General features: G+C 40.6%; 1 protein-coding gene across 1 annotated transcript in view; it reads left to right on the top strand.

Moving 5' to 3' along the window:
* Nucleotides 1–7,916: 7,916 nt before the first annotated feature.
* Nucleotides 7,917–23,085, top strand: part of grin2da (glutamate receptor, ionotropic, N-methyl D-aspartate 2D, a) — a 231,559-nt gene continuing 216,390 nt past the window's right edge. The window contains exons 1-3 of the mRNA XM_033974905.2: nucleotides 7,917–7,949; nucleotides 8,778–8,915; nucleotides 12,821–13,087. Of these exons, the coding sequence (XP_033830796.2) occupies nucleotides 7,917–7,949; nucleotides 8,778–8,915; nucleotides 12,821–13,087 (438 nt within the window). The remainder of the gene's footprint in view (nucleotides 7,950–8,777; nucleotides 8,916–12,820; nucleotides 13,088–23,085) is intronic.

The following is a 23,085-nucleotide window of genomic DNA, read 5'->3' as shown; positions in this document are numbered from 1 at the left end:
GACGTGTGATGTAGACAGAGCAAAAGGATTTGAAATGAAGATACTGATTAGCTCGTTTTCTCTGGTGGAACGAGGAAAGGTAGAATCCTGGTAGAAACATGAGAGAAGAGAGGGATTGTAAATGGGTTTGGTTCATTTTCATGTATTGCATAAAATGTAATTATTCTGTTTTATATAAAATGTAATTATTCTTATTGTTTGTGTTACTGCTTGAGCATTTTAAAATGTACACTACTAGTCAAAATTTGGACATACCCATTTTTCCTTTGTTTTTACTACCTGCTAGTCTACGCTTAGTTCTACTAGATGTGGAGCTGTCCATTTTATATACACACCTCAAATATATGTAAATAAGAAAAAAAAAAAAAAGTTAAATAACTACTAAATATTTTTTGACAGAGCAAAGTGTGTATACATGGAGAATTTGAATATAAAATATACAAAAAAAGGTGTGTGTGTGTGTGTGTGTGTGTGTGTGGGTGGGGTGTGTGTGTGTGTGTGTGTGCGCGTGCGCACATGTGTGTGTGGACTAAGTGTAAAAGACTCATACATCGGTGCCATCGCTCTGAGAAACAGTGAACTGTCTGAAACCTTCTTGATGTGAACAGCTCCAGACTGGAGAGGGGGTTTTAAGCAAAGAGATTTCAGAATTTACTTTCATTTTATTGTCGTCTTCTTCTCTGATGAGCTGAAAAGCTAGACTAGAAGTTTTGTCTGATGAAGAATGTGGTTAAAATGCAGTGAGTTTGGAGTCAACAAGTGGAGGTGCTGGTGCTGACACTGTGACTGTGATACATAAGAATTAAATAGAATTTGAGAACAAATCCCAGTATTCCCAGTATTTTGTGACTGTAATACTGTAATGCTGTTGTTTATATTCTTTGAGCCAGTAAGGACTAGACCCTGGACTAGACCGTGACTAGAATCAGTCACGGTCTAGTCCAGGGTTAGTTCTAGTAGATATAGAGCTGTCCATGGTGCTGAAACCAGCTGCTGGTGTAGGCTGTGTTCATGTTTGGCTGAAATGTTGAGACATGGCTCAAAAATGTGTCTGAGCTTGTTTTTATGAAGAGCTTGTTTTTATGGAAGGCTTTCCTATAAAATTTAAACTTTTTCTTGTTTCTAATTCTTTGTTGTTTTTGTTTGTGTTTTCAGGGTCTGCTCTGGTCAGGTGAAGAACTGTGACCTCCCCTCCCACTCCTCCCTCTCTGAGCCCTGACTGGCCCCTCCCACCGCTGCCATTGGCTGCCCCTCTGCCCCATGGTGGCCCCAAGGCCCGCCCTCTCGCTGCTATTGGCTGTCCTGGCCTGCTCAGGGCCCGTGCGGCCCTCGCCCCCCCTGCTGCTCCGGCCCCGGGAGAGAGAGAGGGACTCGGGTGGGGTCAACATCGCCGTGGTCCACTCGAGCTCCTCCCTGCTCCCAGAGACAGCAGCCGCGGGGGGGCCAGGGGCGGAGCCAGGCTCTGCTGTAGGGAGCACAGGAGGAGGAGGAGCCACGGGAGGAGGAGGAGCCACAGGAGGAGGAGGAGCCACAGGAGGGGGGAGGGGTGTGATGGACATCGCGTCACTGGCCTCCTTCTTCACCTCACCCTCGCTCGCCGCCCTGGTGGGAGAAACCGTCATGACACCCTCAGGACAGGCCAACGTCATTTACCTGTCAGTGAACGAGAGCAGCCCCGGAGCTCTGCTGCTGCAGCTGTGTGAGCTGCTGGCCACCACCCCACTCCAGGTGAGACCCCCGGGAGGGAGGAGGGGGGACTGGTGGGGGTAGAACAGGGGGAACGCAGGGAGGACTCTGGACTGGAGTGTGGGAGCGTAAATGTGAACAATGTCTTATTTGTTACTTTCCTCATGTGGACCTGTGACAGTTCCATTCTCCAGCCACACTGAGTGAGTGCACAGAGCTGGGGAGTGTTTCTGTCGTGGCTGCTGTGTGGAAAAGCTCTGATTTCTGCTTTTTTTTAAATACATCTAAACTTCAGTGTAAAAGATGAAGTGAAAGATCATTGTACCTTTTATACTCCAATCTCACTCTGAACAGACTCGGTCGCACACGGCGGCGTCACAGCTCCACTCCACCACATTTTAAACTCACTTTACAATAATGAAACACAGATTTATAGTTTTAATGCACTTTTTACATTCAACCCCACAACATTACAATCCCAACAGATGAGCTGGAGGTTAATATTTAAACCTTGTAATCCTTCTTATAAAAACACCTGTATACTTCACCTGTTTCATTATTCAGACTTCATACATGTTTTAGACGACTCTGCTCAGGCTTGACCCTGAGACTTAAACTCAGACTGGACACATCCATCTAATATTTATGTCCCCGTCAGACTCCATAAAGAGATACAGTAAATACAACATGGTCCTCCATTTACATGCTGTTACGACCCCGAGCCTACCACTGTTCCTCTTTGTACTGTCTCTGCTTGTTATGTTTTGGTTGTGGTTGAATCCTGTCTCCTGTTTTCCTGTCTGGCCAATCACATTTGCCACCTGCAGCCACCTCCCCTTTAAGGAGATTCCCCCACATCCCACATCTCAGTCATATGAGTCAGTCCCTCAGTGGTGGAGTAAATGTAGTAAAGTACTGCATTTAAGTATACATTTTAGGTGTCTGTGCTTTACTCAAGTAAATTTTACTTAAAATATATATATATGTATATATATGTGTGTATATATATATATGTATATATATATGTGTATGTATATATATATATATATATATATATATATATATATATATATATATATATATATATATATATATATATATATATATATATATATATATATATATATATATATATATATATAAAATAATTATTATTATTGTCTGAGACCTGCTGAAAAGACTGAGGGTTTATTTTTAACACGTTCATAATTTGAGCAAACAAAAAATATACAAATAAAAACAGACAAAAAACCAACAACTATTCAATTGTTTCTTTTTTGAACAAAATTCAGCTCAAATCTTTATCAAAATCACCACATTTGAAGCTTTATAAGACTCAAAATCTGCTCAAAATGCTTTTACTTTTTAGTCTTTAAGTGCATTTTAAACTTTAATCCTTTTTTTTCATGCGCTACTTTTACTTGAGCCTTTTTTTCTCTGCTCCAGTATCTGTACTTTTACTTAAGTAACAAAACTGAGTACTTCTTCCACCACTGCAGTCCCTCATGTGTCTGTATCGACACTGACTCTGATTTCTGTTTCTATGGATACATGACTCTTCGGATCCACCTCAAAGCCCCGTCTTCACTTGTGTCTTTTTATAGCAACACAAAGAAAATGTCAACAAATGTAAATGGAGTCCAATCAAATACACACCCCACAGTAGAACCAAGAGCAGTTTTTACACCATTGTTTGGGTTCGTGCCGTCACAATACTAAAGTTTCAAACCGGATTTCGATACTAAGGAATAGACTGATGATGACCACAATATAAAGATAATAAAAACTCTCTTTCTTTAGACAGTAGAATGCAATTTACAACATTAAATGATAGTACTTTCTTTTCTATTTCCATGTTCTATAGTGGTCCATGGGTGTATACTAGTCTACGTGTCTTATACTTGCTCTAATACAGCTAAAAATCATTCTAAAATTATTCAGGAAAGGTTCATTTCTGTCCTGTGAATGTGACTTTTTTACTATCGATTCCTCCTCAAATGAGTATCTACTTCTTAGTATCGATTAGTGTCTGATTTCCGATACTTCTGACAGCCTTAATGTGGGTGGTACAGTTTTACATGACACGTCGCTTTGTCTCATCGATTGCTCTTTTAACATTTTAAATCAGTGGTTTTAACTCCACCTCCCCTCTGGACCCCACCCGTCCCTCTCAGGTCCCATCGCTGTCTATCATTTACAAATCAAACGCTTCCCTGGTGAGGAAGTGACTGTCAGACCTGCTTAACTTCACTCCGCTCGCCCTGAAACGCTACAAGAAAACAGGTTCTTAACGAAGCCCAAACTTACAGCAGGCTCCTCGTGTCACTGTGTAAAGTGATGGACCCGTCTCGAGCGTTTAGGCCCATTTCTTTAACATCACAGACACCACTTCATTAAAAAAAAGTGTGGAGTTTAGTAATGAAGACGGATGAATAGGGACAGATTTGGTCGAATATATAATAGACGATGGCACAAATATAAATGACCATGGTAAACTGTGTAACTTTTCATCACGTTTCCATGTATATGTTATCGCTTTGCCTGGAATGTTCCACAGTATGACATTAAAAGCTGCATTCTTACTGTGAGGTATTTCGCGTGTCCGTAGATCTGACCTGTAACATAGCCTGATGGTATCGACTGCTTGTCTCCATGGAGATAGATGCGTCTAATGTCATACTTTTGAACATGTCAAAGTAATAACATTTTCATGGAGACAAACAGGTGCAGAAAAGTCCCATAGAGCATCTTTACATGATGTGTTTGATTTTCTATAGTGTATTCATTCACTTTACACTTAGTTTAAGCTATATACAGGCTTTTATTATTCTTCACAGATATAAAGTCTAACCACTTCCTGTCTCTCTGATTTCCACTGGGCGTGATTGACAGGTGGATTAACCAATCACAGAAACACATGGTCCTAAGTCGACTAAGTGAGTGTAACGTCACCCACAGTGTTCACCTCCAGTCAAATGAAGCTCATCGACGCTAGCGGTTATAGCGGCCAATTTCAAGTTATGTTCCATATTAGAAATTCCCACTGTGAGTATCATAGCAACCAAAGAGGAAATGGGCACCTAGCAACGCTGTCAATCAAACCTATTGCTAACGTTAACGGGAGCAATCATGGAGAAAGACGGCGCCTGATTTAGTGACAAAATAGCAAAATTAAAACATGTTGAACATTTTAAGACCAAATGATGAGTCTGACAGCAGCAGTTACAGGGAGAGGAGCCACAGTTTTTCAATGTAAAGTGAATTGGAGCCTGAGTCAATGGAACCGGAAGCGCGCCCATGATCACTTCCTATTTATGACGTGGCAGCTAGCAGGTTAGCTACTGTATGTTTATATTTACAGTCTATGATTCACTCCTAAACAAATATGGCAACTTGTGAGTAAAACAGAACATAAAAGATGTGTAACCCGCCTGGTTATAGTTAAAAATAATATTTAATTTGTTTTGAAATTGTTTTAATTCACGTTACGCATAAGTGGTTTTATTTTGAAAACCGGAAGTTATTTTGACGGGAACCCGGAAGTAGTATGAACCTGCGCAGATAGCTTAACTTTGCTCACGCACGCACGCACGCACAGAGTGCAGCCTTTCGTCTCACGTGTTGGTTGAAAAAGAAAAAGAAAGAGAAGGGTATGAAAGCCGAAATTCAGTGTCTAGAAAATGACAAATGTTGAACTTTATGCTCTAATATGATTAAAACTCCTGTTTAGAGGTGAAAGAACCCTTGAAGACGCACTTTTAATTTGCTAAATCACCCGAGTTAATCGTCTTGGTAAGCTAGCACACACGTGTTCTCATAGACTATTAAAACGCTCTCTTTTGAGCATGGTAGCTTATCATTTTGGGTTTTTTGCACATTTTAAATTCATTTTGTAAAGGAATGTTTTGCGAAAAGCATTTCATTGATTGTGTAAGAGGAATAATTCATGGTGATTTGTAACGTGCCATTAAAGGTGCAGTTTGGATCATTTTACTCTGAAACAGAAACTAGTCACACTAGCTAAACGTGACTGGGTCAAAATAGAAAGCATTTGAAGACACAATTGTCAATATAAGTTATCTAAATTGAGTAAAACCAGCAAAGCTGTGATTTTTGTTATTTAAAACTGTGTAGTTTATTTCTTTTATCTGAAATCCTATGTTTAAAAGGTTTGCTAAGTGAAAAGATACACAGAAATATGGTTTATGCATTTATGGTTAATGTGTTTTCATAAGTAAGTGAATGCATTGGTAAAATGTGATATTACATTTAATTGGAATTACTATGGGTTAAAATCATACATTTTAACTATAGGAGACATTTATTTGGAAAGTAATTGTAGTTACCTACTTGTTAACTATATTTAATTCCGATTTGATAAGATAAATTTATGTTGTACAATAACCTTTTATAGGAACTTTATGTGAATCTAGTGAATTAAATTGCAATTGCATATGTGAGAATTGGATTATAAAACCTGTTTTGCAAATACAGGTCAGATTTTTTGACTTCATGGAAAAGTGATGCACAGCCTTGATGTCCGAGGTTGACGAGATCCATTTATGGCGAGCCTTCCAGCTGAATTGTGAACTCTACCACCCATACAACGGATCCTTTGGTAGGACTGTATTGGACCCACCGACTGATGCCAACAGAAGCCTCCTTTGGATACATTCCCTGACTTGACTATCCCCCTGACTAACTGACTTGAACATTGAAGTTGCAAGGCAACAATTTTCAGAGGAACAATTCCCCAAGAGACAATTTTATTTTTGTTCTTGGCCCATATGTGTAATTGTATTGTACAATATTTTCATACTTTTATAACTAAAAGTTCATTATTAACTACAATTACCGGTGTCCATTGTTCTTGCTACATCTCAGCTCCTGTGAACCTAGAGGCGAGACGTGTACATACCTTGAAGTGGGTTACAGATGACATAGTGGACTGATAAACAGCTCTAAACTTAATCTGAAAATGTGAGGGGAAAAGAAATTAGTTATATCTTCAAGAACTTGCCACAGCTGCCCTGGGGGTAGACTGGTGGAACAAGACTGCTTTTCTGCAGCATTGGCCCCTGCCGCCACACCATCACACACACGGCGCATTCATACAGGCAAAGGCAAGGGAAGTGCCCTGCCTAAGGACACAACAGGAGTATGTGCAGTAATGCTAACAAGAAGTAGCATGTTAACAGCAAACTTCCTGATTATCTGACAATAAGTACATGCAGACAGTATGGTGTGGACTTATTTTGACCTCAATAGCTGCTTATACAATATATCTGAACTGAGACGAGGCACTTTTTTTCTGATAAAAGTGTCATTAAAATGTGCACAAAACTCCCAGCTGCTTAGCATTCCTCAGTACCTGTCTGTTCTTAGTGATTCTTGTGTGTCTCCGGGTTTGGACCTGGGTCTTATCTCGCGTCTGGGAGCAGCTTTACTTGTACACGACTCGATATCGGTGGTTGGGGGCTTTGAGCTGATGGTATCTCTCCAAACATTGATTTCAGAACAGCACAAGAAGATCGTCCTGTAGTTTGAAAAGACTTGGATGTGTTTCACGGCTTCATCGATGGCTCGGCGTATGTTTGACACAGATAAAAACTCGTCTACATAAAGAATTAAGCAGAAATCGTTTACAGACGGGTTGAAGCGTGTCCTGTTGAAGTTCTGTCTGATTTCATAGGAGGAGACAGGATTGTAACTATGATCTCAATTATTTATGCCAAACTTAAAGATCTACAATGTAACTTTCTCTGATGTTGAGTCAGTCCACCATTCGCTGAGATGATATTGCTTTATCCGGAATATCCCCCAGTGTGACTTTAAACATTTCTATCTTTGTGTGGACAAGAAGTTGGCACATGAAGTTACAGGTCAGGTCTGTTGGGAAGCGAGTCACTCACAATAAGAACTTTCAAGCATTTTTCAGCAATAAAAACACAATGTTACACCGTGGAACATTCCAGGTAAAGTGATAAGATCTCCATGGAGACAAGCAGGTGGCAGGCCCCTCATGAGGAAAGTTACCTAGTGCGCCTTTAGTCATGAGACACTGTCCTTGGTATTGCATTTTATCTATTTAAAAAAAGGCTGAATATACTGTACGTTATTGTTTGTTCCCCTTTGTTTCACTGACCCATTTTATTTGGCATTTAATTCATTTTAATAATAAAAGTTATATTTTATAGTTTGTCTTCATGAGCAGATTTCAGTCCTGAGTCATGACGACGCACTCTTTGGAAACCCCTCCCAGAGCAATATGGTTAAAATTAATTTCAATTCACCATAGCCACAGCCTCCCTGAGCCTGACTGACAGAAACATGGCTGCCAATTTGCACCCTAGCATCTCTCTCACACATCGCAGTCCCAGAAATCCCAATAATAATAATATCAACAGAACGTGACACAGATCTGTATTTTGTAGTTTCCGTTCACTGTACATCAGATTATATCGGCGTCGCTCAAAGCTTCACGAAATCAAACGTCTGTCAGATCACTCCTGTCTGTTCTGATAATGTGACTTCCCAACTTGTATTTCCTCTATTTATGAGCTTTTTTCTTATTGGTTTGTCTGCATTTCTTCTCTTTCGATCCTTATCACTGATTGGTTAACCTGTTTCCTTCATTTTATGTGTTCCTTTCAGATTAACAAACTTTCTTATCTTTAATTGGTTAACAAGTTTTCCCTCTCTCTCTGTCCTCCTTTTTGATTATTTAGCCTGTATTTCCTCTTTCATGTCCTTCTCTCTGATTGGTTAATCCATATTTCCTGTCATTTGTGTTCCTCTCTTTGATTGGTTAACTTGTATTTCCCCTTTTTTCTGTCCTCTTTAATTGGTTAACCTGTATTCTCTTTTATTTCCTTCTTTCTGATTGGTTAGCTTGTATTTCCTGTTTTTGTGTTTTTCTTCTCTTTGATTGGTTAACCTGTATCCTCCCTCTTTCATGTCCTCCTCTCTGATTGGCTAACTTATTCTCACTTCTTCCTTCTCCATTTTGAGCATCAGTGTAATTTATATAATAATTATACACTAATTATATACCACTTATACACCACTTCACCTGTATTTTGTCTTTTTAGGGCCTGGTTTTTGAGGAAGAGCGCCCCCCACCTCCGAACCGTGCCCCCCTGGCCCCCATGTTGGAGTTTGTGTCGGCTCAGACTGGGATCCCTGTGGTGGCCGTGGGGGGAGGGGCCAGCCTGGGACGAGAGCCACAGGTAAAAACACACACTTATGTTATAAAACAGGGGTTTGGTTTAATGCTGCTTTTACATGAGTCCTGGTTTAGTCCTGGTTTAGTCCTGGTTTAGTCCTGGTTTAGTCCTGGTTTAGTCCTGGTTTAGTCCTGGTTTAGTCCTGGTTTAGTCCTGGTTTAGCCCTGGTTTAGCCCTGGTTTAGCCCTGGTTTAGCCCTGGTTTAGCCCTGGTTTAGCCCTGGTTTAGCCCTGGTTTGAGCCTGATTCCGATGCAGATTTGACTTGGTCTTGTTCTGGTCCTGGTCTAGTCCTTGTCTAGTTCAACTTTTCTTGTTTTTGCAAATATTGATCTGTTTAGCCCTCATGGACTGGTTTCAATTCACGAGTTTCCTATTCTTGTTTATAGACTCCATTTTGAGGACTTTTCACCATCTGAACAATCAGTTGCTATTACTTAGACTTTGGAAACTCTATCAAAAAACACACACAAAAAACTCACTCTTTGTACTGACAATAAATTGAAAGAAGTAAATAAACTAGTCAAGAAGTCTCCTTACATTTTTGCATGTCTTTTATTTATTTATTTTTTATCATTATTATAGTTTATTGAGTGTCATTATGGTGAGGGTTACTAGGGCGACAGTAGCCCAGTTGAGTGGAAAAGCGTTTTAGCATTATGTGTATTCTGTGTACTCCATGGTATTCGCCAAAGTACCTTCCTGGTTTGTCAAATTTGTAAGTAATTTTCACTCATGTAGAAAATCCCTTTTTTCACACGGCGACTATATATTAAAGAAAATAGGCTAAACTGAGTAAATAAATCAGCACTTTTCCCAGTAGACTCTGATAAAACACTGCGTCCTAAACCTTATAACAGATCTGCCGTAGTCTCTGAAGACGCATGTGGGACCTACTTTCCGTCTCTCTTTGGGGCGCGTTTTGGCACTTCTCACGTTGATTCCATCAGCAGCACAAAAAAGGCAAATCCAATGAGCAAAAACAACACAGGCCTTTGAATGGTTTGTAACGCCGAATATAATCAGCTTTTAATTACCTGTGGGACCGAGAGTGACGCGTGTTTCACTCATCTGTAAACATCAAACTGGAGCTGCCATTTTCTCTGCTCACGGCTCTTGAAATAACGGAAACGTAACTGTAATTTAACTTAAAGCTTCAGTGATTCCCACGGTTTGGTTTGGAAGGAAAAGGTCCCCAGATCTGAAGGTTTAATTTAAGTGCTACTCGAGGTGAGGCCTGTGTGGTGACAAGTGAAGGCAGCGCGGTGCATTCAGGGGCTTTGGTGATCCATAAAACATAGGCGATACCAATTTAATGGAAAGAAAAACTATTCAGATATATATTTTTTATGTGGAGACAGATAGTTACAGGAAAAATAGTGCATCTTAAGCCAGGGTCTTACTGCTGACACTATAGTAGCCAGTAGAATGGGACAGTACCTCAGTTCGTAATCTGAGGGTTGGCGGTTCGAATCCCGCTGGCAGCATAGACATCATTGGTTGCGCGGTCAGATCCATTGATCCACAGGTTGGCGGTGCGATTCCAGTTCCCACAGATGAATACTTGCTGTGTTCTTGGGCAAGACACTTAACCTACCTCGCCCGGAGTGTGTGTGCTCTGGTGTATGAATGTGTGTGTGAATGGGTCAGTGGTTCAATGATGTAAAGTGCTTTTAGTGTCTTGAAGCTAGAAAACCATTTACCAATATAGTCTATGGGTTTCAGCTTCCTGTGATTGGCGACATTTTGAGGACCACTCAAAAGTAGCAGTTTTAATGGAAATATACAGTATACACAATTCAGAATAAATAGTGCTTCTTCAGCCAGAGTGCTACAACCAACACTACAGTATCAACTAGAACACATGTGTCAAACTCAAGGCCCGCGAGCCAAATGTGGCCCTTCATATAATTTTATGTGGCCCTCGACAGGGTAAATTTAAAGGTATGATGGTCTTAAAATATCACGTTATCATGAGTTACACAGTTACACAGCCATATTTTTACATCTAGGCAAATGCATATACAATATTTGTAACTTGAATAAGTAATAAATACAGAAACGGTTAATTAGCAAGTTAAAAAAGTATTTACATGTATTTTACTTCTGGCCCTTTGACAGCAGCCATTTTGCTGATGTGGCCCTCGGTGAAAAAGTGTTTGACACGCATGAACTAGAACATAGTCTATGTTTATGTGCTTCAGGGTCCTGTCGTGGGCGACATTTTGAGGACCATTCAAAAAATACTATATTTTGTTTTAAATTGATAATCCCTATGGCAACTTACCTGTTTTTTCAATATGCATCAGTTATACAGGTGTTAAACAAGTTGTAGTAGAGCACAACTCGTACATAAAGTAATTCAAAGTGTTTTACAGAAAAAGACATTCAAATCACAATACAACAAATCAAAACATAAATAATCATCATAAAATTAACATTAAAAGAGTGCAGAATAAAAAAGTCACATTAAAACACGGACTAAACTGGAAGTAAATGCAGAATTAAGCCTGGACTAGATCAGGACTAAACCAGGACTAGAAAAAAACAACTCAAAGGTGAATGTGAGGAGATTTTGGGAAAAACTGACGTGTTGTGCACTTTATTCTGGAGGTTGTCGGGTTGTATTATTTTGCGTGGGACTGTTGATCTTGACACTAAATTAGTTCTATAGAGAATACAGAGACATTTAAAGCCTCGGAGAACGGTCAGTCTCATGAACATAGAACATTTTACATAAATCAACACTACTTTATAAAACCACTACATTATAACTGCAGGACGCCTAGTTCTAAACGAGATGTGCTGTATGAAAATGAGGCCCTGAGCACGAGGTCCCACATGACTCTAGGCCTCGCTATAAAACTGATTACATCTCATATTGCTTGTGTGTCTCCTAGCATGTACAGTATTTCTTCACATTTATCTCCTTCAAAACACTGCCATTAACTATAAAGTATACACAGGAAAAAAACACCATAACAAAATAAATGCAATTAGTTGAATAAAGAGCATTTTTTTTCATAACAAAGTCCTGCCCAAAAGCTTTAAAAGTGATGCACATGTTTAATTACAAATATTCTAACTATTATGATGTGTTCAGAGCATTGACTGTTTATATAAAGGGGCGTTACCGTCAACATCTACGCTTCTGATTGGCTCTTTGGTTGCTATGATACTCGCGGTCAGAATTCAAAATATGCAACTTGGCTCCAAATTTACCTCAATAACTACTTTTACTACTTAACACTTGACTTCTTTAAACAGTATTACTCAGAGTCGCAGTCGGGGCGACACCACTACAAAAAGTGTGGGTCCCACTGTTTTACACTGCACTAACTGAGCTCAGTGTGATGAAGTTTTGCTTGTACAATGCTCTTACTTTTTGCATGTGTCCTCGTTTGTCTTCCTCTGGTGTTGTTGGCAGGATCATGGATAATTCATGACCAGATTTTGGGTTTGATTGATTCTCTGTTTACCTTTTGACTTAAAGTGGAACTAAACACTAAATCAACTTTTTTTTTTCCAGTAAACACTGCAAATGTTTTTTAATACTGCTGTCTACTGTTCCTAGTCATTTTTGGGGACAATTTTAGTGCATTTGCAGCTCAAAAAAGTAAAATAAACAACCCTGAGTGGATGCTGCTTCCAGTGGCCACAGTAATTTCAAGTACTACGTGACATCACACATGACTGCCCTGATTATAACCAGGTGCTTCTGATTACAAACAACTGTCTGCAGGGGCGGAGTTTGAATTGTGGATACGTGTTAGAACAATCACACTGTTCCTTATACCTCCAGACTCCACCCCTCCTCACTCTCCCCTTTATCTGAAATGTGGTTGTGGGCGGAGTTTAGGTCTTCCCAAGAGTTCCCATAACGCAAATCTTCTCCCTGTTTTCCCTGCAGGAGAGTGGATCCATCTACCTCCAGTTCACCTGCTCCACGCTGCTGCAGCTCGAGGTCATTTTCGAAGTGCTCGAGGAATACGATTGGACGGCGTTCTCGGTGGTCACCACGCGTCACCACGGATACGAGGACTTCCTGGCGATGGTGGAGGGCATGACGGACGGCTCGTTTATCGGGTGGGAGAAGAAGAGCGTGGTGGTCCTAAACATCACGGACGATCCCGGAGGAGCCAGGACCAAACGCCTGCTCAAAGACAACGAGGCTCAGGTCGGTGTGTTTTTCTGTGTCGTGATCGGCTGGAATCTGTTTCTTTACAGCAACTATGTGTATTAAGAGGGGTGTACGCATCGGTGGTTTTCAGAATTTTGAATGTGTTGACGCCGTGCTGCCAGATGGGGGGGCAAGAGCCAGTTTTCCTTGTTGATTACATTGAACTTTAACATGAAATATCTAAAAAGTAAAGTCACAAATGCTGATGTAGTTACCAAACCCATTCACAACACACAAAAAAAACCCCCAAACATTATAACAACATTCATTTTGGCTCTCCCCTTCTGTACTAAATTATATTGGCCATGTTGTGATAGTAGTGTAGTTTATCGCGGGGGTTACGTTCTGAAAATAACCCATAATAGTGAGGGACAACTGTATTTGGAATATCGCCCTTAGCAACAACGCACAATAGGTGTCAGTTAAACCCGTTGCTAACACTTGCGGGAGCCAACTTCGGGGAAAGGAGGAGCTTGATAGGTCAGTTGTTAATGCTCATATTTTAATTTACAGACAAAATCGTAAAATAAAAACACTAGGATCATGTAGAGCAGTTAAAACAAACATTTTTATGTGTTTATTTATGTTTTTAATTTTGAGTATTAAAAAAAGTTATAATGCTGCATCATCAAAAACAGTTTTATTTTGCTTCATTCAGCTTCGGAAATTGCTCCCTTTCATTTTTCCCCCAGTTGTGAGGTCAAGTGTATAAACTCAGATGTAAGCAAATTTAAAGGCCAATAACAATACAAATGCATAATGTGTGTGCTTTTGTGTAGACTGGAGCGTGGTACCTCTGAACGTCACTGATAAGCCCATAGGCCCCCGCACAAGGACAACAAAGAAGTATATGTTTATTGGAGAAGCTGAGGCAGAGGGTAAAGCACTGGCCTGGAAACCAAACAGTGGCCAGTCCCAGTAATGAAAAGTGCTGGATACAGTGTGTGTGCTCATACACCTGTCACCTACTAACAGTCAGGCAACATGTAGCTCAGTTGGTGGGGCGTTTGTCCACTGAGCCACAGGTTGGAGGTGCGATTCCAGCTCTCACAGATGAATGATGTCCTTGGGCAAGACACTTAACCCATTTCTCCCTCAGTGTCTGTGTACACTGGTGTATTTATTTATTTTTATTTATTTATCTATTTTAATTAGGACAGTGCATATTAATCAACATGTCAACAAACAGTATCAATGTAAATATGCCAGAATTAGCACAATAGCGAGTTTACAGAAACAGAACATTTAGAGAAACTCAGACGAGAGACAAAAGTGCACATAGACATGACAGCAAGCGAACGACACACTCTGAGTTTAAGAGGTCCCAAGAAGAAAATAATCTACCTGTGTGAGCATGTTTGATTATTTTTCAACCAATGTTTCAGAGTGTTCTTGAAGGTTGAAACGGACCCACAGTTCCTGACATGGGCTGGTAATCTGCTCCATGACTGTGATCCTCTGATAGACGTCACCATTTGGCCAAATTTGTATGAATATGTGTCTGAATGGGTGAGTGGTTTCTTAATGTAAAGTGCTTTGAGTGACTTGAAGGTGAAAAATACTATATAAAATGCGACCAATTACCAGTTACCAAAGTTGTGTTTTGGGCTTGTCGAGTTATACGAGTTTCATGTTCACTTAATTAGAAAAAAAATATTATTTCAGACATCTATTATTCTTACTATTAGAGATCAAACGTATCAGCTGTCGTCCTTAAATGTCCAGCAAAGGGCGATATTTTGTTTTGGTCAATCCGCCGACGGGAAAATACTCACAAAACTTCATGACCAGAAGTGAAGAAGCAGCTTAGATGAGCAGCGAAACATCTTCACTCCTACGACTTTTTGTCCAGTTGACAGAATCGATTATTTCTTTACTACACAAAGCTTCATATTAACACTTTAATACGAAGAGGTAACTGCAGAAAACCTGACTACAGCTCTTAAAGTTTGGTGGTAAAAAGCGAATTTGGGGGATTTTGTAGTAAATTTTAATTAAATAACCTGGTAAAATAAATAGCCCAAAAATATCGGCAGAGCTCATCGACTGGTTGCTCTGGTTTCTAAAAAATCAACATGAAAAAACCCATATCAGTCCATGTCTTCTTACTATATCACTTTTATTGTGAGTGCGACTCTTAAAGTTATCAATAAACTTCTGAAAAATACTTTGAAAACATGTATTCTTACTGTGGGTGATCTTGCTTCCCCTCAAATTCTACCTGTACTGACAACTAGCAGCGTCACATACTTTCCCCCATGGATATTAATGTATATATTTAATGCCATACTGTGGAACATTCCAAGAAAAGCAAAAACAAACCCCACTTTGACACTGACAGCTGTCTATAGGAGCTGGAGCATGTGCTGTTTCAAGGTTAAATTGGCCTGTAAACGCTTTTCTGTGGTTGTGACCTCGCTGCTATATGAGTTCATGTCATCTGAGTTCACCTAATCCGAGGAGGTCAGACCGTATTTACCGTCATGTGCTCGTGCTGAAAATAGACAGCCATATTGGATTTATGCTAGAGCAGAAAATACGTTTGCAATTTTTGTGACAAGTATTGTGATTAGATTTGTAATAAATAGTTCCAAAAGTACCGTTCTTTTCAGAGAGCACACTGTAAACAACTCCAGAGGAATTTCTATTTCAGAAGTGAGACCTGAAATATGAACTGATAAACTAATACAACAATCCCATAAGTTTGCGAGAGGTTTAAACTACAGATACGGAGACATTTTGTTCTTTGCAGAGGACATTTTATTACCTAAAGAATTGTACCAACCTTAGACTTTATATATAAATGAACATATCCAGCTCGTTAGCCGCCATGTTCTGAGTAGGAAATGAGCATGTGCGCGGCGTGTTTCCCTCGAGATCTGGTCCCATTTGACTTTTATTGAAAAAACGTGGCCCCTCTCTCTGTAACTGCTGCTGTCAGACTCGTCTTTCTGACCTTAAAATGTTTGTTATTATTTCGTCTGTCTATTCTGTCTGTAAATGAATCCGTGAATATTAATAATTGACCAATGGCGTGCCTTCTTTTTCCCCCCGACGTTGACTCCTCTAGCGTTATCAACAGATCTGACTGACAGCTAGATGATTGACAGATTTGATTGGTTGTGCACCTGGATTTACAAATACGGGTCATGTTTTTAGATTAGCCGCTATAACTACTAGCCTCAATTGACATCATTTGCAACTGAGCGCTATGAGTGACGTCCATAGACTGTGTACAGAAGTGAACTGAGCGAGTACGTCGTCACACACAGTGTTCAGCTCCAGTCAGATGAAGCTCATCAAGGCTAACGGTTATAAGGGCAAATTTTGAGCTGAGTTGCATGTTTGGAATTCCGACTGAGTATCATAGCAACCAAAGAGCCAATCAGGAGTGAGTCTATTGAAGATAATTGAAGGTAATGCAACTTCCTGCCTGCACCACCGATTTAGAAGGGAGCGGACAGTTAGAAATGCTGTCAATCAAATGTATTGCTAACGCTCGCAGGAGAGACTGATCTGTCTGTTATTAATGCTCATATCTTGATTTACAGACAAAATAGTAAAAAAAAACCCAACCCAGGATCATGTAGAGTGGGTTAATATGAACATTTTAAGACCAAATTGACGAGTCTGACAGCAGCAGTTACAAAGAGAGGGGCCACAGTTTTTCAATAGAAAGTAAATTGGAGCCAGAATTGATGCACACTTCCTGTTTAGAACACAGCAGCTAGCAGGTTAGCAGGTATGTCCATTTATATATGCAGTCTATGGCGCCAACTGATTTTGATTTCGTATTATATTGTAGAACTTATTTATGTCAAACTAAATCTAAATGTTGTGGGTTCAAATCTTGATACAAATGGTTAATGTTGAAAAAATCCTTCCCGTCAGTTGAAAATATGACATGAGTTGATCCATTCATTTTCTTCCGCTTATCCAGGGCCGGTTCGCGGGGAGCAGTAGACTAACCGGGGTCTCGCAGACTTCCCTCACCCCAGACACCTCCTCCACATACATTAATCATAATATATCTTATTGATTGGCCTTGGTTGGGGGCACTTATTGCTTTTGTGAAGAGACTAATTATTATACTGAGGAGATATTGAGTCCTTAATGTCTTTGAGAGGATGCTAAGGGCCAAGTATCGATCAGCTAAAGCGCCCGGTTTGTTTGCGCGTCCATCACTCCAGCTCAGGGTCGCCACACTACTGACAGAGTTAGCGGAGCGAGTGTATGTTTTAATCATTAAGAGGGCCTATGCGCCGAATGAACGCAAGCTAAAGTGTGAATATAACCAGGATCTATCTGTGTTTCATACAGTGCTGTCACAATACTAAAAATCTGAACTCAATTTCGATATCAAGGAATAAACTTGATACACGATACCGATTCAAATGCCATGGTGATAATAGAAAAAACAAGAGAGAGGAGGGGGGAAGAGGAGGGGAAAGAGGAGGAATACAGGGAAGATGAGGAGGGAGGAGGAACGAAAGGGGGTAATGGAATGTTGGGAGAGAAAAGACAGAGGTGTGGAGGAGAGGAAAGAGAAGGGAGAGAGAATAGTGCTCAGTGTCCAGTTCATAGTGGTCCATGGGTGTGTACGAGTCTGTGTCTTATACTTGCTCTCAGAAAAAGAGGAAGGAAGGGAAGGGAGGAGGAGAGAGAGGAAGGAGCAGAGACGGTAAAATTATGGAGAGATGAGAGAAAGAGGGAGAGAGAAAGGACAGGAAGGAGGTGAAAGAATGGGGAGAAAGAGAGAGGAAGGAGGAAGAGGAGTAGAGGGAAGATGAGGAGGGAGGAAAGAATGAGGGTAAAGGAAGAATGGTGCTCAGTGTCCAGGTAGGTTCCATGGGCATGCACTAATCTGTGTCTTATACTTGCTCTCAGAAGGAGGAGAGAGGGTAACAGAATGGAGAGGGGAGGAAAGATGAGAGGAAAAAGGAGATGAGAGGAGGAGAGAGAAAAAGGGGAGGGATTGAGCGAGAGGAATGAGGTAAAAGAAGAGAGGGGAAGGAGGAAGAGGAGGGGGATAGAGGGAAGATGAGAAGGAGGGAGGAAAGAAAGAGGGTAAAGGAATGTAGGGAGAGAAAAGAGAGAGACAGGGAAGAGAGGAAAGAGAAAGGAGAGAGAATAGTGCTCAAGTGTCCAGTAGGTTCATAGTGGTCCATGGGTGTAAACGAGTCTATGTGTCTTATACTTGTGAAAGACACAGAGAGACGACATTATAAAAATATTCAGAAAAGGTTCATTTCTCAAGTTTCAAGCTCCAGAATCACTTTTTTTTTTTTCTTCTTCTCTCCCAGGACCACAGGAGCCTCTGACTGAAATCTTTTACGAGAACAAAAAAGACAATTTAGGGGCACATACTATGAATTGATTATTTTTTCTAGTTAATATTATAGACGTCATTTATATGGTTTATTTGAATGTTTAATTATAATGTAACCAGCACAAAGGTGTTTAAAATGCAGACAAACATATAGTATAGACTTGAATAAGAATCGTCTAAATGTCTCTCAGTGCTCCTTCTCGTTACGCATATGTAGTTTCACGTCTGTCTACTGGGCAGAACGTTGTAGGAGTGAAGACGTTTCGCCGCTTCTTCAGTTCTGGTCAGATGTACCGCTGTCAAACACTGTATATATGCAGACAGTGCCTCATAAAGTCACAGTTAAAGCTTTAATTTCACATAAACTACCATCCCTGTCCCTGTCCCTGTCCTCTGCGGGGACACAGCGCAGCTCGAGTTTACAAAGGTCACTGTGTGCGTTTGTTTTACTGACGTTCCTCTTTGAGCCTTGTAAAACTTCAGCTATTAAAAAAGTCACGGAGGAAGCGAACAGAATGGCCTGAATGGAAAAGGTGGAAGCAAAAGAACTGAAGCATCAGACCTGGAGTAGCTGACGGTAAAGAAGTTTGCAAAAGCGATCACAGCAATTTGAACCGTTCAAATTATGACACACAAAAATAATACAGATACATCAATGTTCTTCAAACGTCACCGTCTCCTTAGTCCCACATCAGCACCAGCCTCAGGTTCTGTTTCTGAGGATTCCTGGACACCCCTCCTGTTGATCCTATCTCTGCAAGATCAAAATCTCCGTCTCTGTAGCGTTTCGTTTTTCTCCCGAGGGACCATGCAGTGTCCCCCAGAGCGATGAAGATGGAGATCCATGGTGCAGCAGCTGCGTGGGTGGATATAACGCGAGTCTTTTGCAGTACCTGAGTGGAGTACAGCGGCTGTGTGGGTTTGGTGTGTATCTTTTGCAGTATTTAACTTTGGTGACACAATCGCTATTTAATAACCTGGTAACGAACTTTTATCCACACACCTGCTCCTGTTTTTAATGTTTTGGATTGAGTTCCCCTGTATAAATAAAGATAAACAAAGAAAAGAAAAGAGTACAGCGGGTGTGTGGGGTCCATAGTGATATACTTGGCCTCCTCCCTGGCATTTAATACTAGCTAAACATAGACCTGTTCATATAATTACTCTATGGGCTTATCATTCAAAAGTAGATCAATAATTTCTGGGGGTCAGTATTTATTGTGAGTACTCTTTTCTTTGTACTAGAGTCATTTTTGGTAATTTTTTCTGCAATATGATCAGATTTAAGCTTTAGAAAGTAGAATTATGAACTCTATTCTAGTCACTAAACTGTGTCATTCTGCTGTTTATTCATGTTTTTGCACAATATTGTAGATTTAGAATAGTTTTTGTGCATAATTCTGCTACGTTTACAACAACTATAATGCTAACAATGCACTTTCTGATTACCGGACAATGAAATACTTTATAATTAGATGCAGGCAGTACACAGCGGACGTATTTTGACCTCGAGAGCTGCTTATACAGTGTATCTGTGCTGCGGTGAGATACATTTTGTTCAAATATATGGAAATAAAAGTTGGTTACAGAAGGTTTAAGCGGCGGCGTTAAATAGCACAGGGCTTTAATGATAGAGCGCCTGTAGAAATTCAATATCAGGTTAATCAAGTGGGTCTGTTGGAGCTGCACTATGCTCACAGGACTTATCCCCAAACAAACTTTATAAATGAGTTTCTTCTTTGGTTTAACCCGGGGAGAGGCCAGAGGAGCAGAGACTTTCGATTTTGGAAGAAATACATAAAAAAACTGGATTGCTACTAACTTCTGTTGCTGTTCTATAGTGCAAAAGTGATTAGTGCTCCTGCTGCTTTAGAAGTTTGTTGGTTCTATGATTAAAGATGCAGCACGTAACTTTATAGATAGATGGTCCACCTCTTGCTTGTTATTGCTTTACTCAGGATGTTCCACTGCAGCATTAAACACACACTATCTCCATGGAGACAAGTTCAGACAAATCAGATCGGTGGAGAAGTAACCCCACGTACTGTATTTGTTATATCAGGGGATTCATCACCAATTAATTTTTTTGTATAATTGGATCAGATGAGCGTTGAAGCTATATAGGTACAGGTTATCACCATTTAAAATACAATTATATCACAGAAAGAAGAAAAAAAAAAGCCATTGGGAGTCGAGGTAAGGTGTTTAAGGTGTTCATAGGCTCATGTAGCGCTGGTGAGCTATGCCCATTTATTTATACAGTCTATGGATACTTTCTCTATATTCGCCTTTGTTGTCCACATAGGGAAATTTGTCCACTGCGTTTGACCCATTCTTCAATGTCACTGGGTTAAACCTGTCAGGAGCAGTGGGATCCAGCTCCAGATGTTGAGCTAATCTCGATCAGGACGACCTCAGCTGGACGACTGGACCTAATGTGCATGTCTTGGGCTGATGGGGGAAACTGGAGTAAACCCACACTGCACAGGGAGAACATGCAAACTCCACCCAGCACAGTGAGAGCATACAAATTCCACACAGACAAAGGGAGAACAGGAAAACTCCACCCACATATAGGAAGAACATGCAAACTCCACATAGACATGGGGAGAACAGATTAACTCTACGCAGATATGGAGAGAACATGCAAACTCCATACAGGCACAGGGAGAATATACAAACTCCGTACAGACACAGGCAGAACATGCACACTCCACCCAGATGCAGGGGAACCATACAAATTCCACACAGAGGTAGAACATACATACTTCACATAGAAAAGAGAACAGATCAACTCCACGCAGATATGGAGAGAACATGCAAACTCCATACAGACAGAGGTAGAACGTTCAAACTCCACACAGACACAGGAAGAATATCCAAACTCCACCCAGATCCAGGGAGACCATACAAATTCCACACAAACACAGGGAGATCATGCGAACTCTACCCAGGCATGGGGAGAACAGATTAATTCCACGCAAACTCCACGATACACGGAAGGAACATGCAAACTCCACATAAACTCCACATAAATTATTTGTGTAAAGCACTTTGTTCCACTGTGTTGTTTTTGTTATAAAGTTGGATTGGTTTTGTATATCGGCTGTAAAGGTTCCGTACAGTTCTACCTCATTTGCCCAAACACAAACTGAACACAGAAAACTTGCCAAATACTCACATTAAAATGAATACACAATATCTGAAGCAATGAACACTGAGCCTTCCCCTGTACTTTCAATTTTACTGAGAAGAAAAAACAGACAAACTTACTCCAGCGAAAACAATCTGGAACCTTTATATGTTCACTCTTTCTTCTGCATCGAGCCGCTGCTGTTATCGTTGAAATTACAACTCCCCTCAGGCGGAAACACCATCTAAAAGTCCGACAAACAACACAACATTATCCAGGAAAAATGGTCCGTTTTCCATTTCACATTCCCCAAAAAGCAGACAGGTCTTTACAATCCCACGGCCGTATAACTCCTCCAGCAGACGCCATTTTGGGTCCTTTTGTCCGGGTCGCGCTCCTTCACTCTGAGCTCTCATCACATTATTGTTGCCAGAGTAAATGACCTTTTGTGGAGGCCTGGTCCATGAAAAGAAGCAGTGGAATGAGAGAGGAGAGAGAGATGGAGAGAACATGATGTAATGGCGTGAAAGGGTTTGTAGAGCTGCGCTGATTCTAGTAACCTTAAGACCAGGTGCTGTTGAAGTGGAGTTCAGACGATGTGATAGGACAAGGACATGAGACTGGACTTTTCACATTTTTAAAGAAGACATATTGTGCTTTTGTCTGCGCTATAGTTATAATCTATGACACCCATGGATCATTATGAATTTGCACATTTTCAGCACAAATTTACAAAGATGTTGGATCGCAGTGTGACTCTAAAGTGCTGTATGTTTGCAAGTTTTCTCCCCGACAAAACCCACAATGTCGATGAAACGTTCTGCACCGACGAAGGTTTGAACTTTGTGTTTAAACAAGAGAGAAATGTGAGAAAATGTTAACGCCTGTGTGAGAAAAGTGTATAAAGTGTGTGGTGAGGGGTTTTATAGCTGCAAAACATATAAAATAATTGTAAAAAATAAAGCCGACAAGTTCACAGATTTCGCCGGTTAGTTTTAGAACGTAACCCCCGCGATAAACGAGGGACCACTTTACGTCAAAGTGGGTGTGTACTGGTGGAGGTAAAAACAGGGATAGACGTCTTGAATACAGGAGAAGAATTACTTAAACACACATGAATCACTCTAAATAAACATAATAAACATAACATTGTAAAAAAAAAGCTCTAAAACGTTGATTTTGATGAATAGTTCTGATTTAAATATGAGTATAGTTGAAAGATCGGCAATAGTTTCACACAACTGGATGTAACCCACGTGACTTAGCGGCCCCCATCTCTGCTTCCTGTTCCGGTGAGCCCCTTCAGTACCACCTGGGCCGGCCCCGTCACTTTGTTTGCTGCTCCCTGCTGCTGCTCATTGTGGTGCTGGTTGCTTCTGTTTGTGCTCTGGAGTTGGTGTCCTAACTTTTCCGTGGCTCATTCTTCCTCAACTTACCGTCCATCTAATCTTCCGCTCATCGGTGAGTCACGATATCATGTTAAGTTGCCGTTGTTTTAGTTAAACAGTTAAACACACGCCACTTTACCGCTAT

The sequence above is a fragment of the Periophthalmus magnuspinnatus genome, chromosome 11 (assembly GCF_009829125.3).
Source record: "Periophthalmus magnuspinnatus isolate fPerMag1 chromosome 11, fPerMag1.2.pri, whole genome shotgun sequence".
In the NCBI taxonomy this organism is placed as follows: Eukaryota; Metazoa; Chordata; class Actinopteri; order Gobiiformes; family Gobiidae; genus Periophthalmus; species Periophthalmus magnuspinnatus.
The sequence above is the reverse complement of the archived record's forward strand: the minus strand, read 5'-3'. Positions and strand labels throughout refer to the sequence as shown.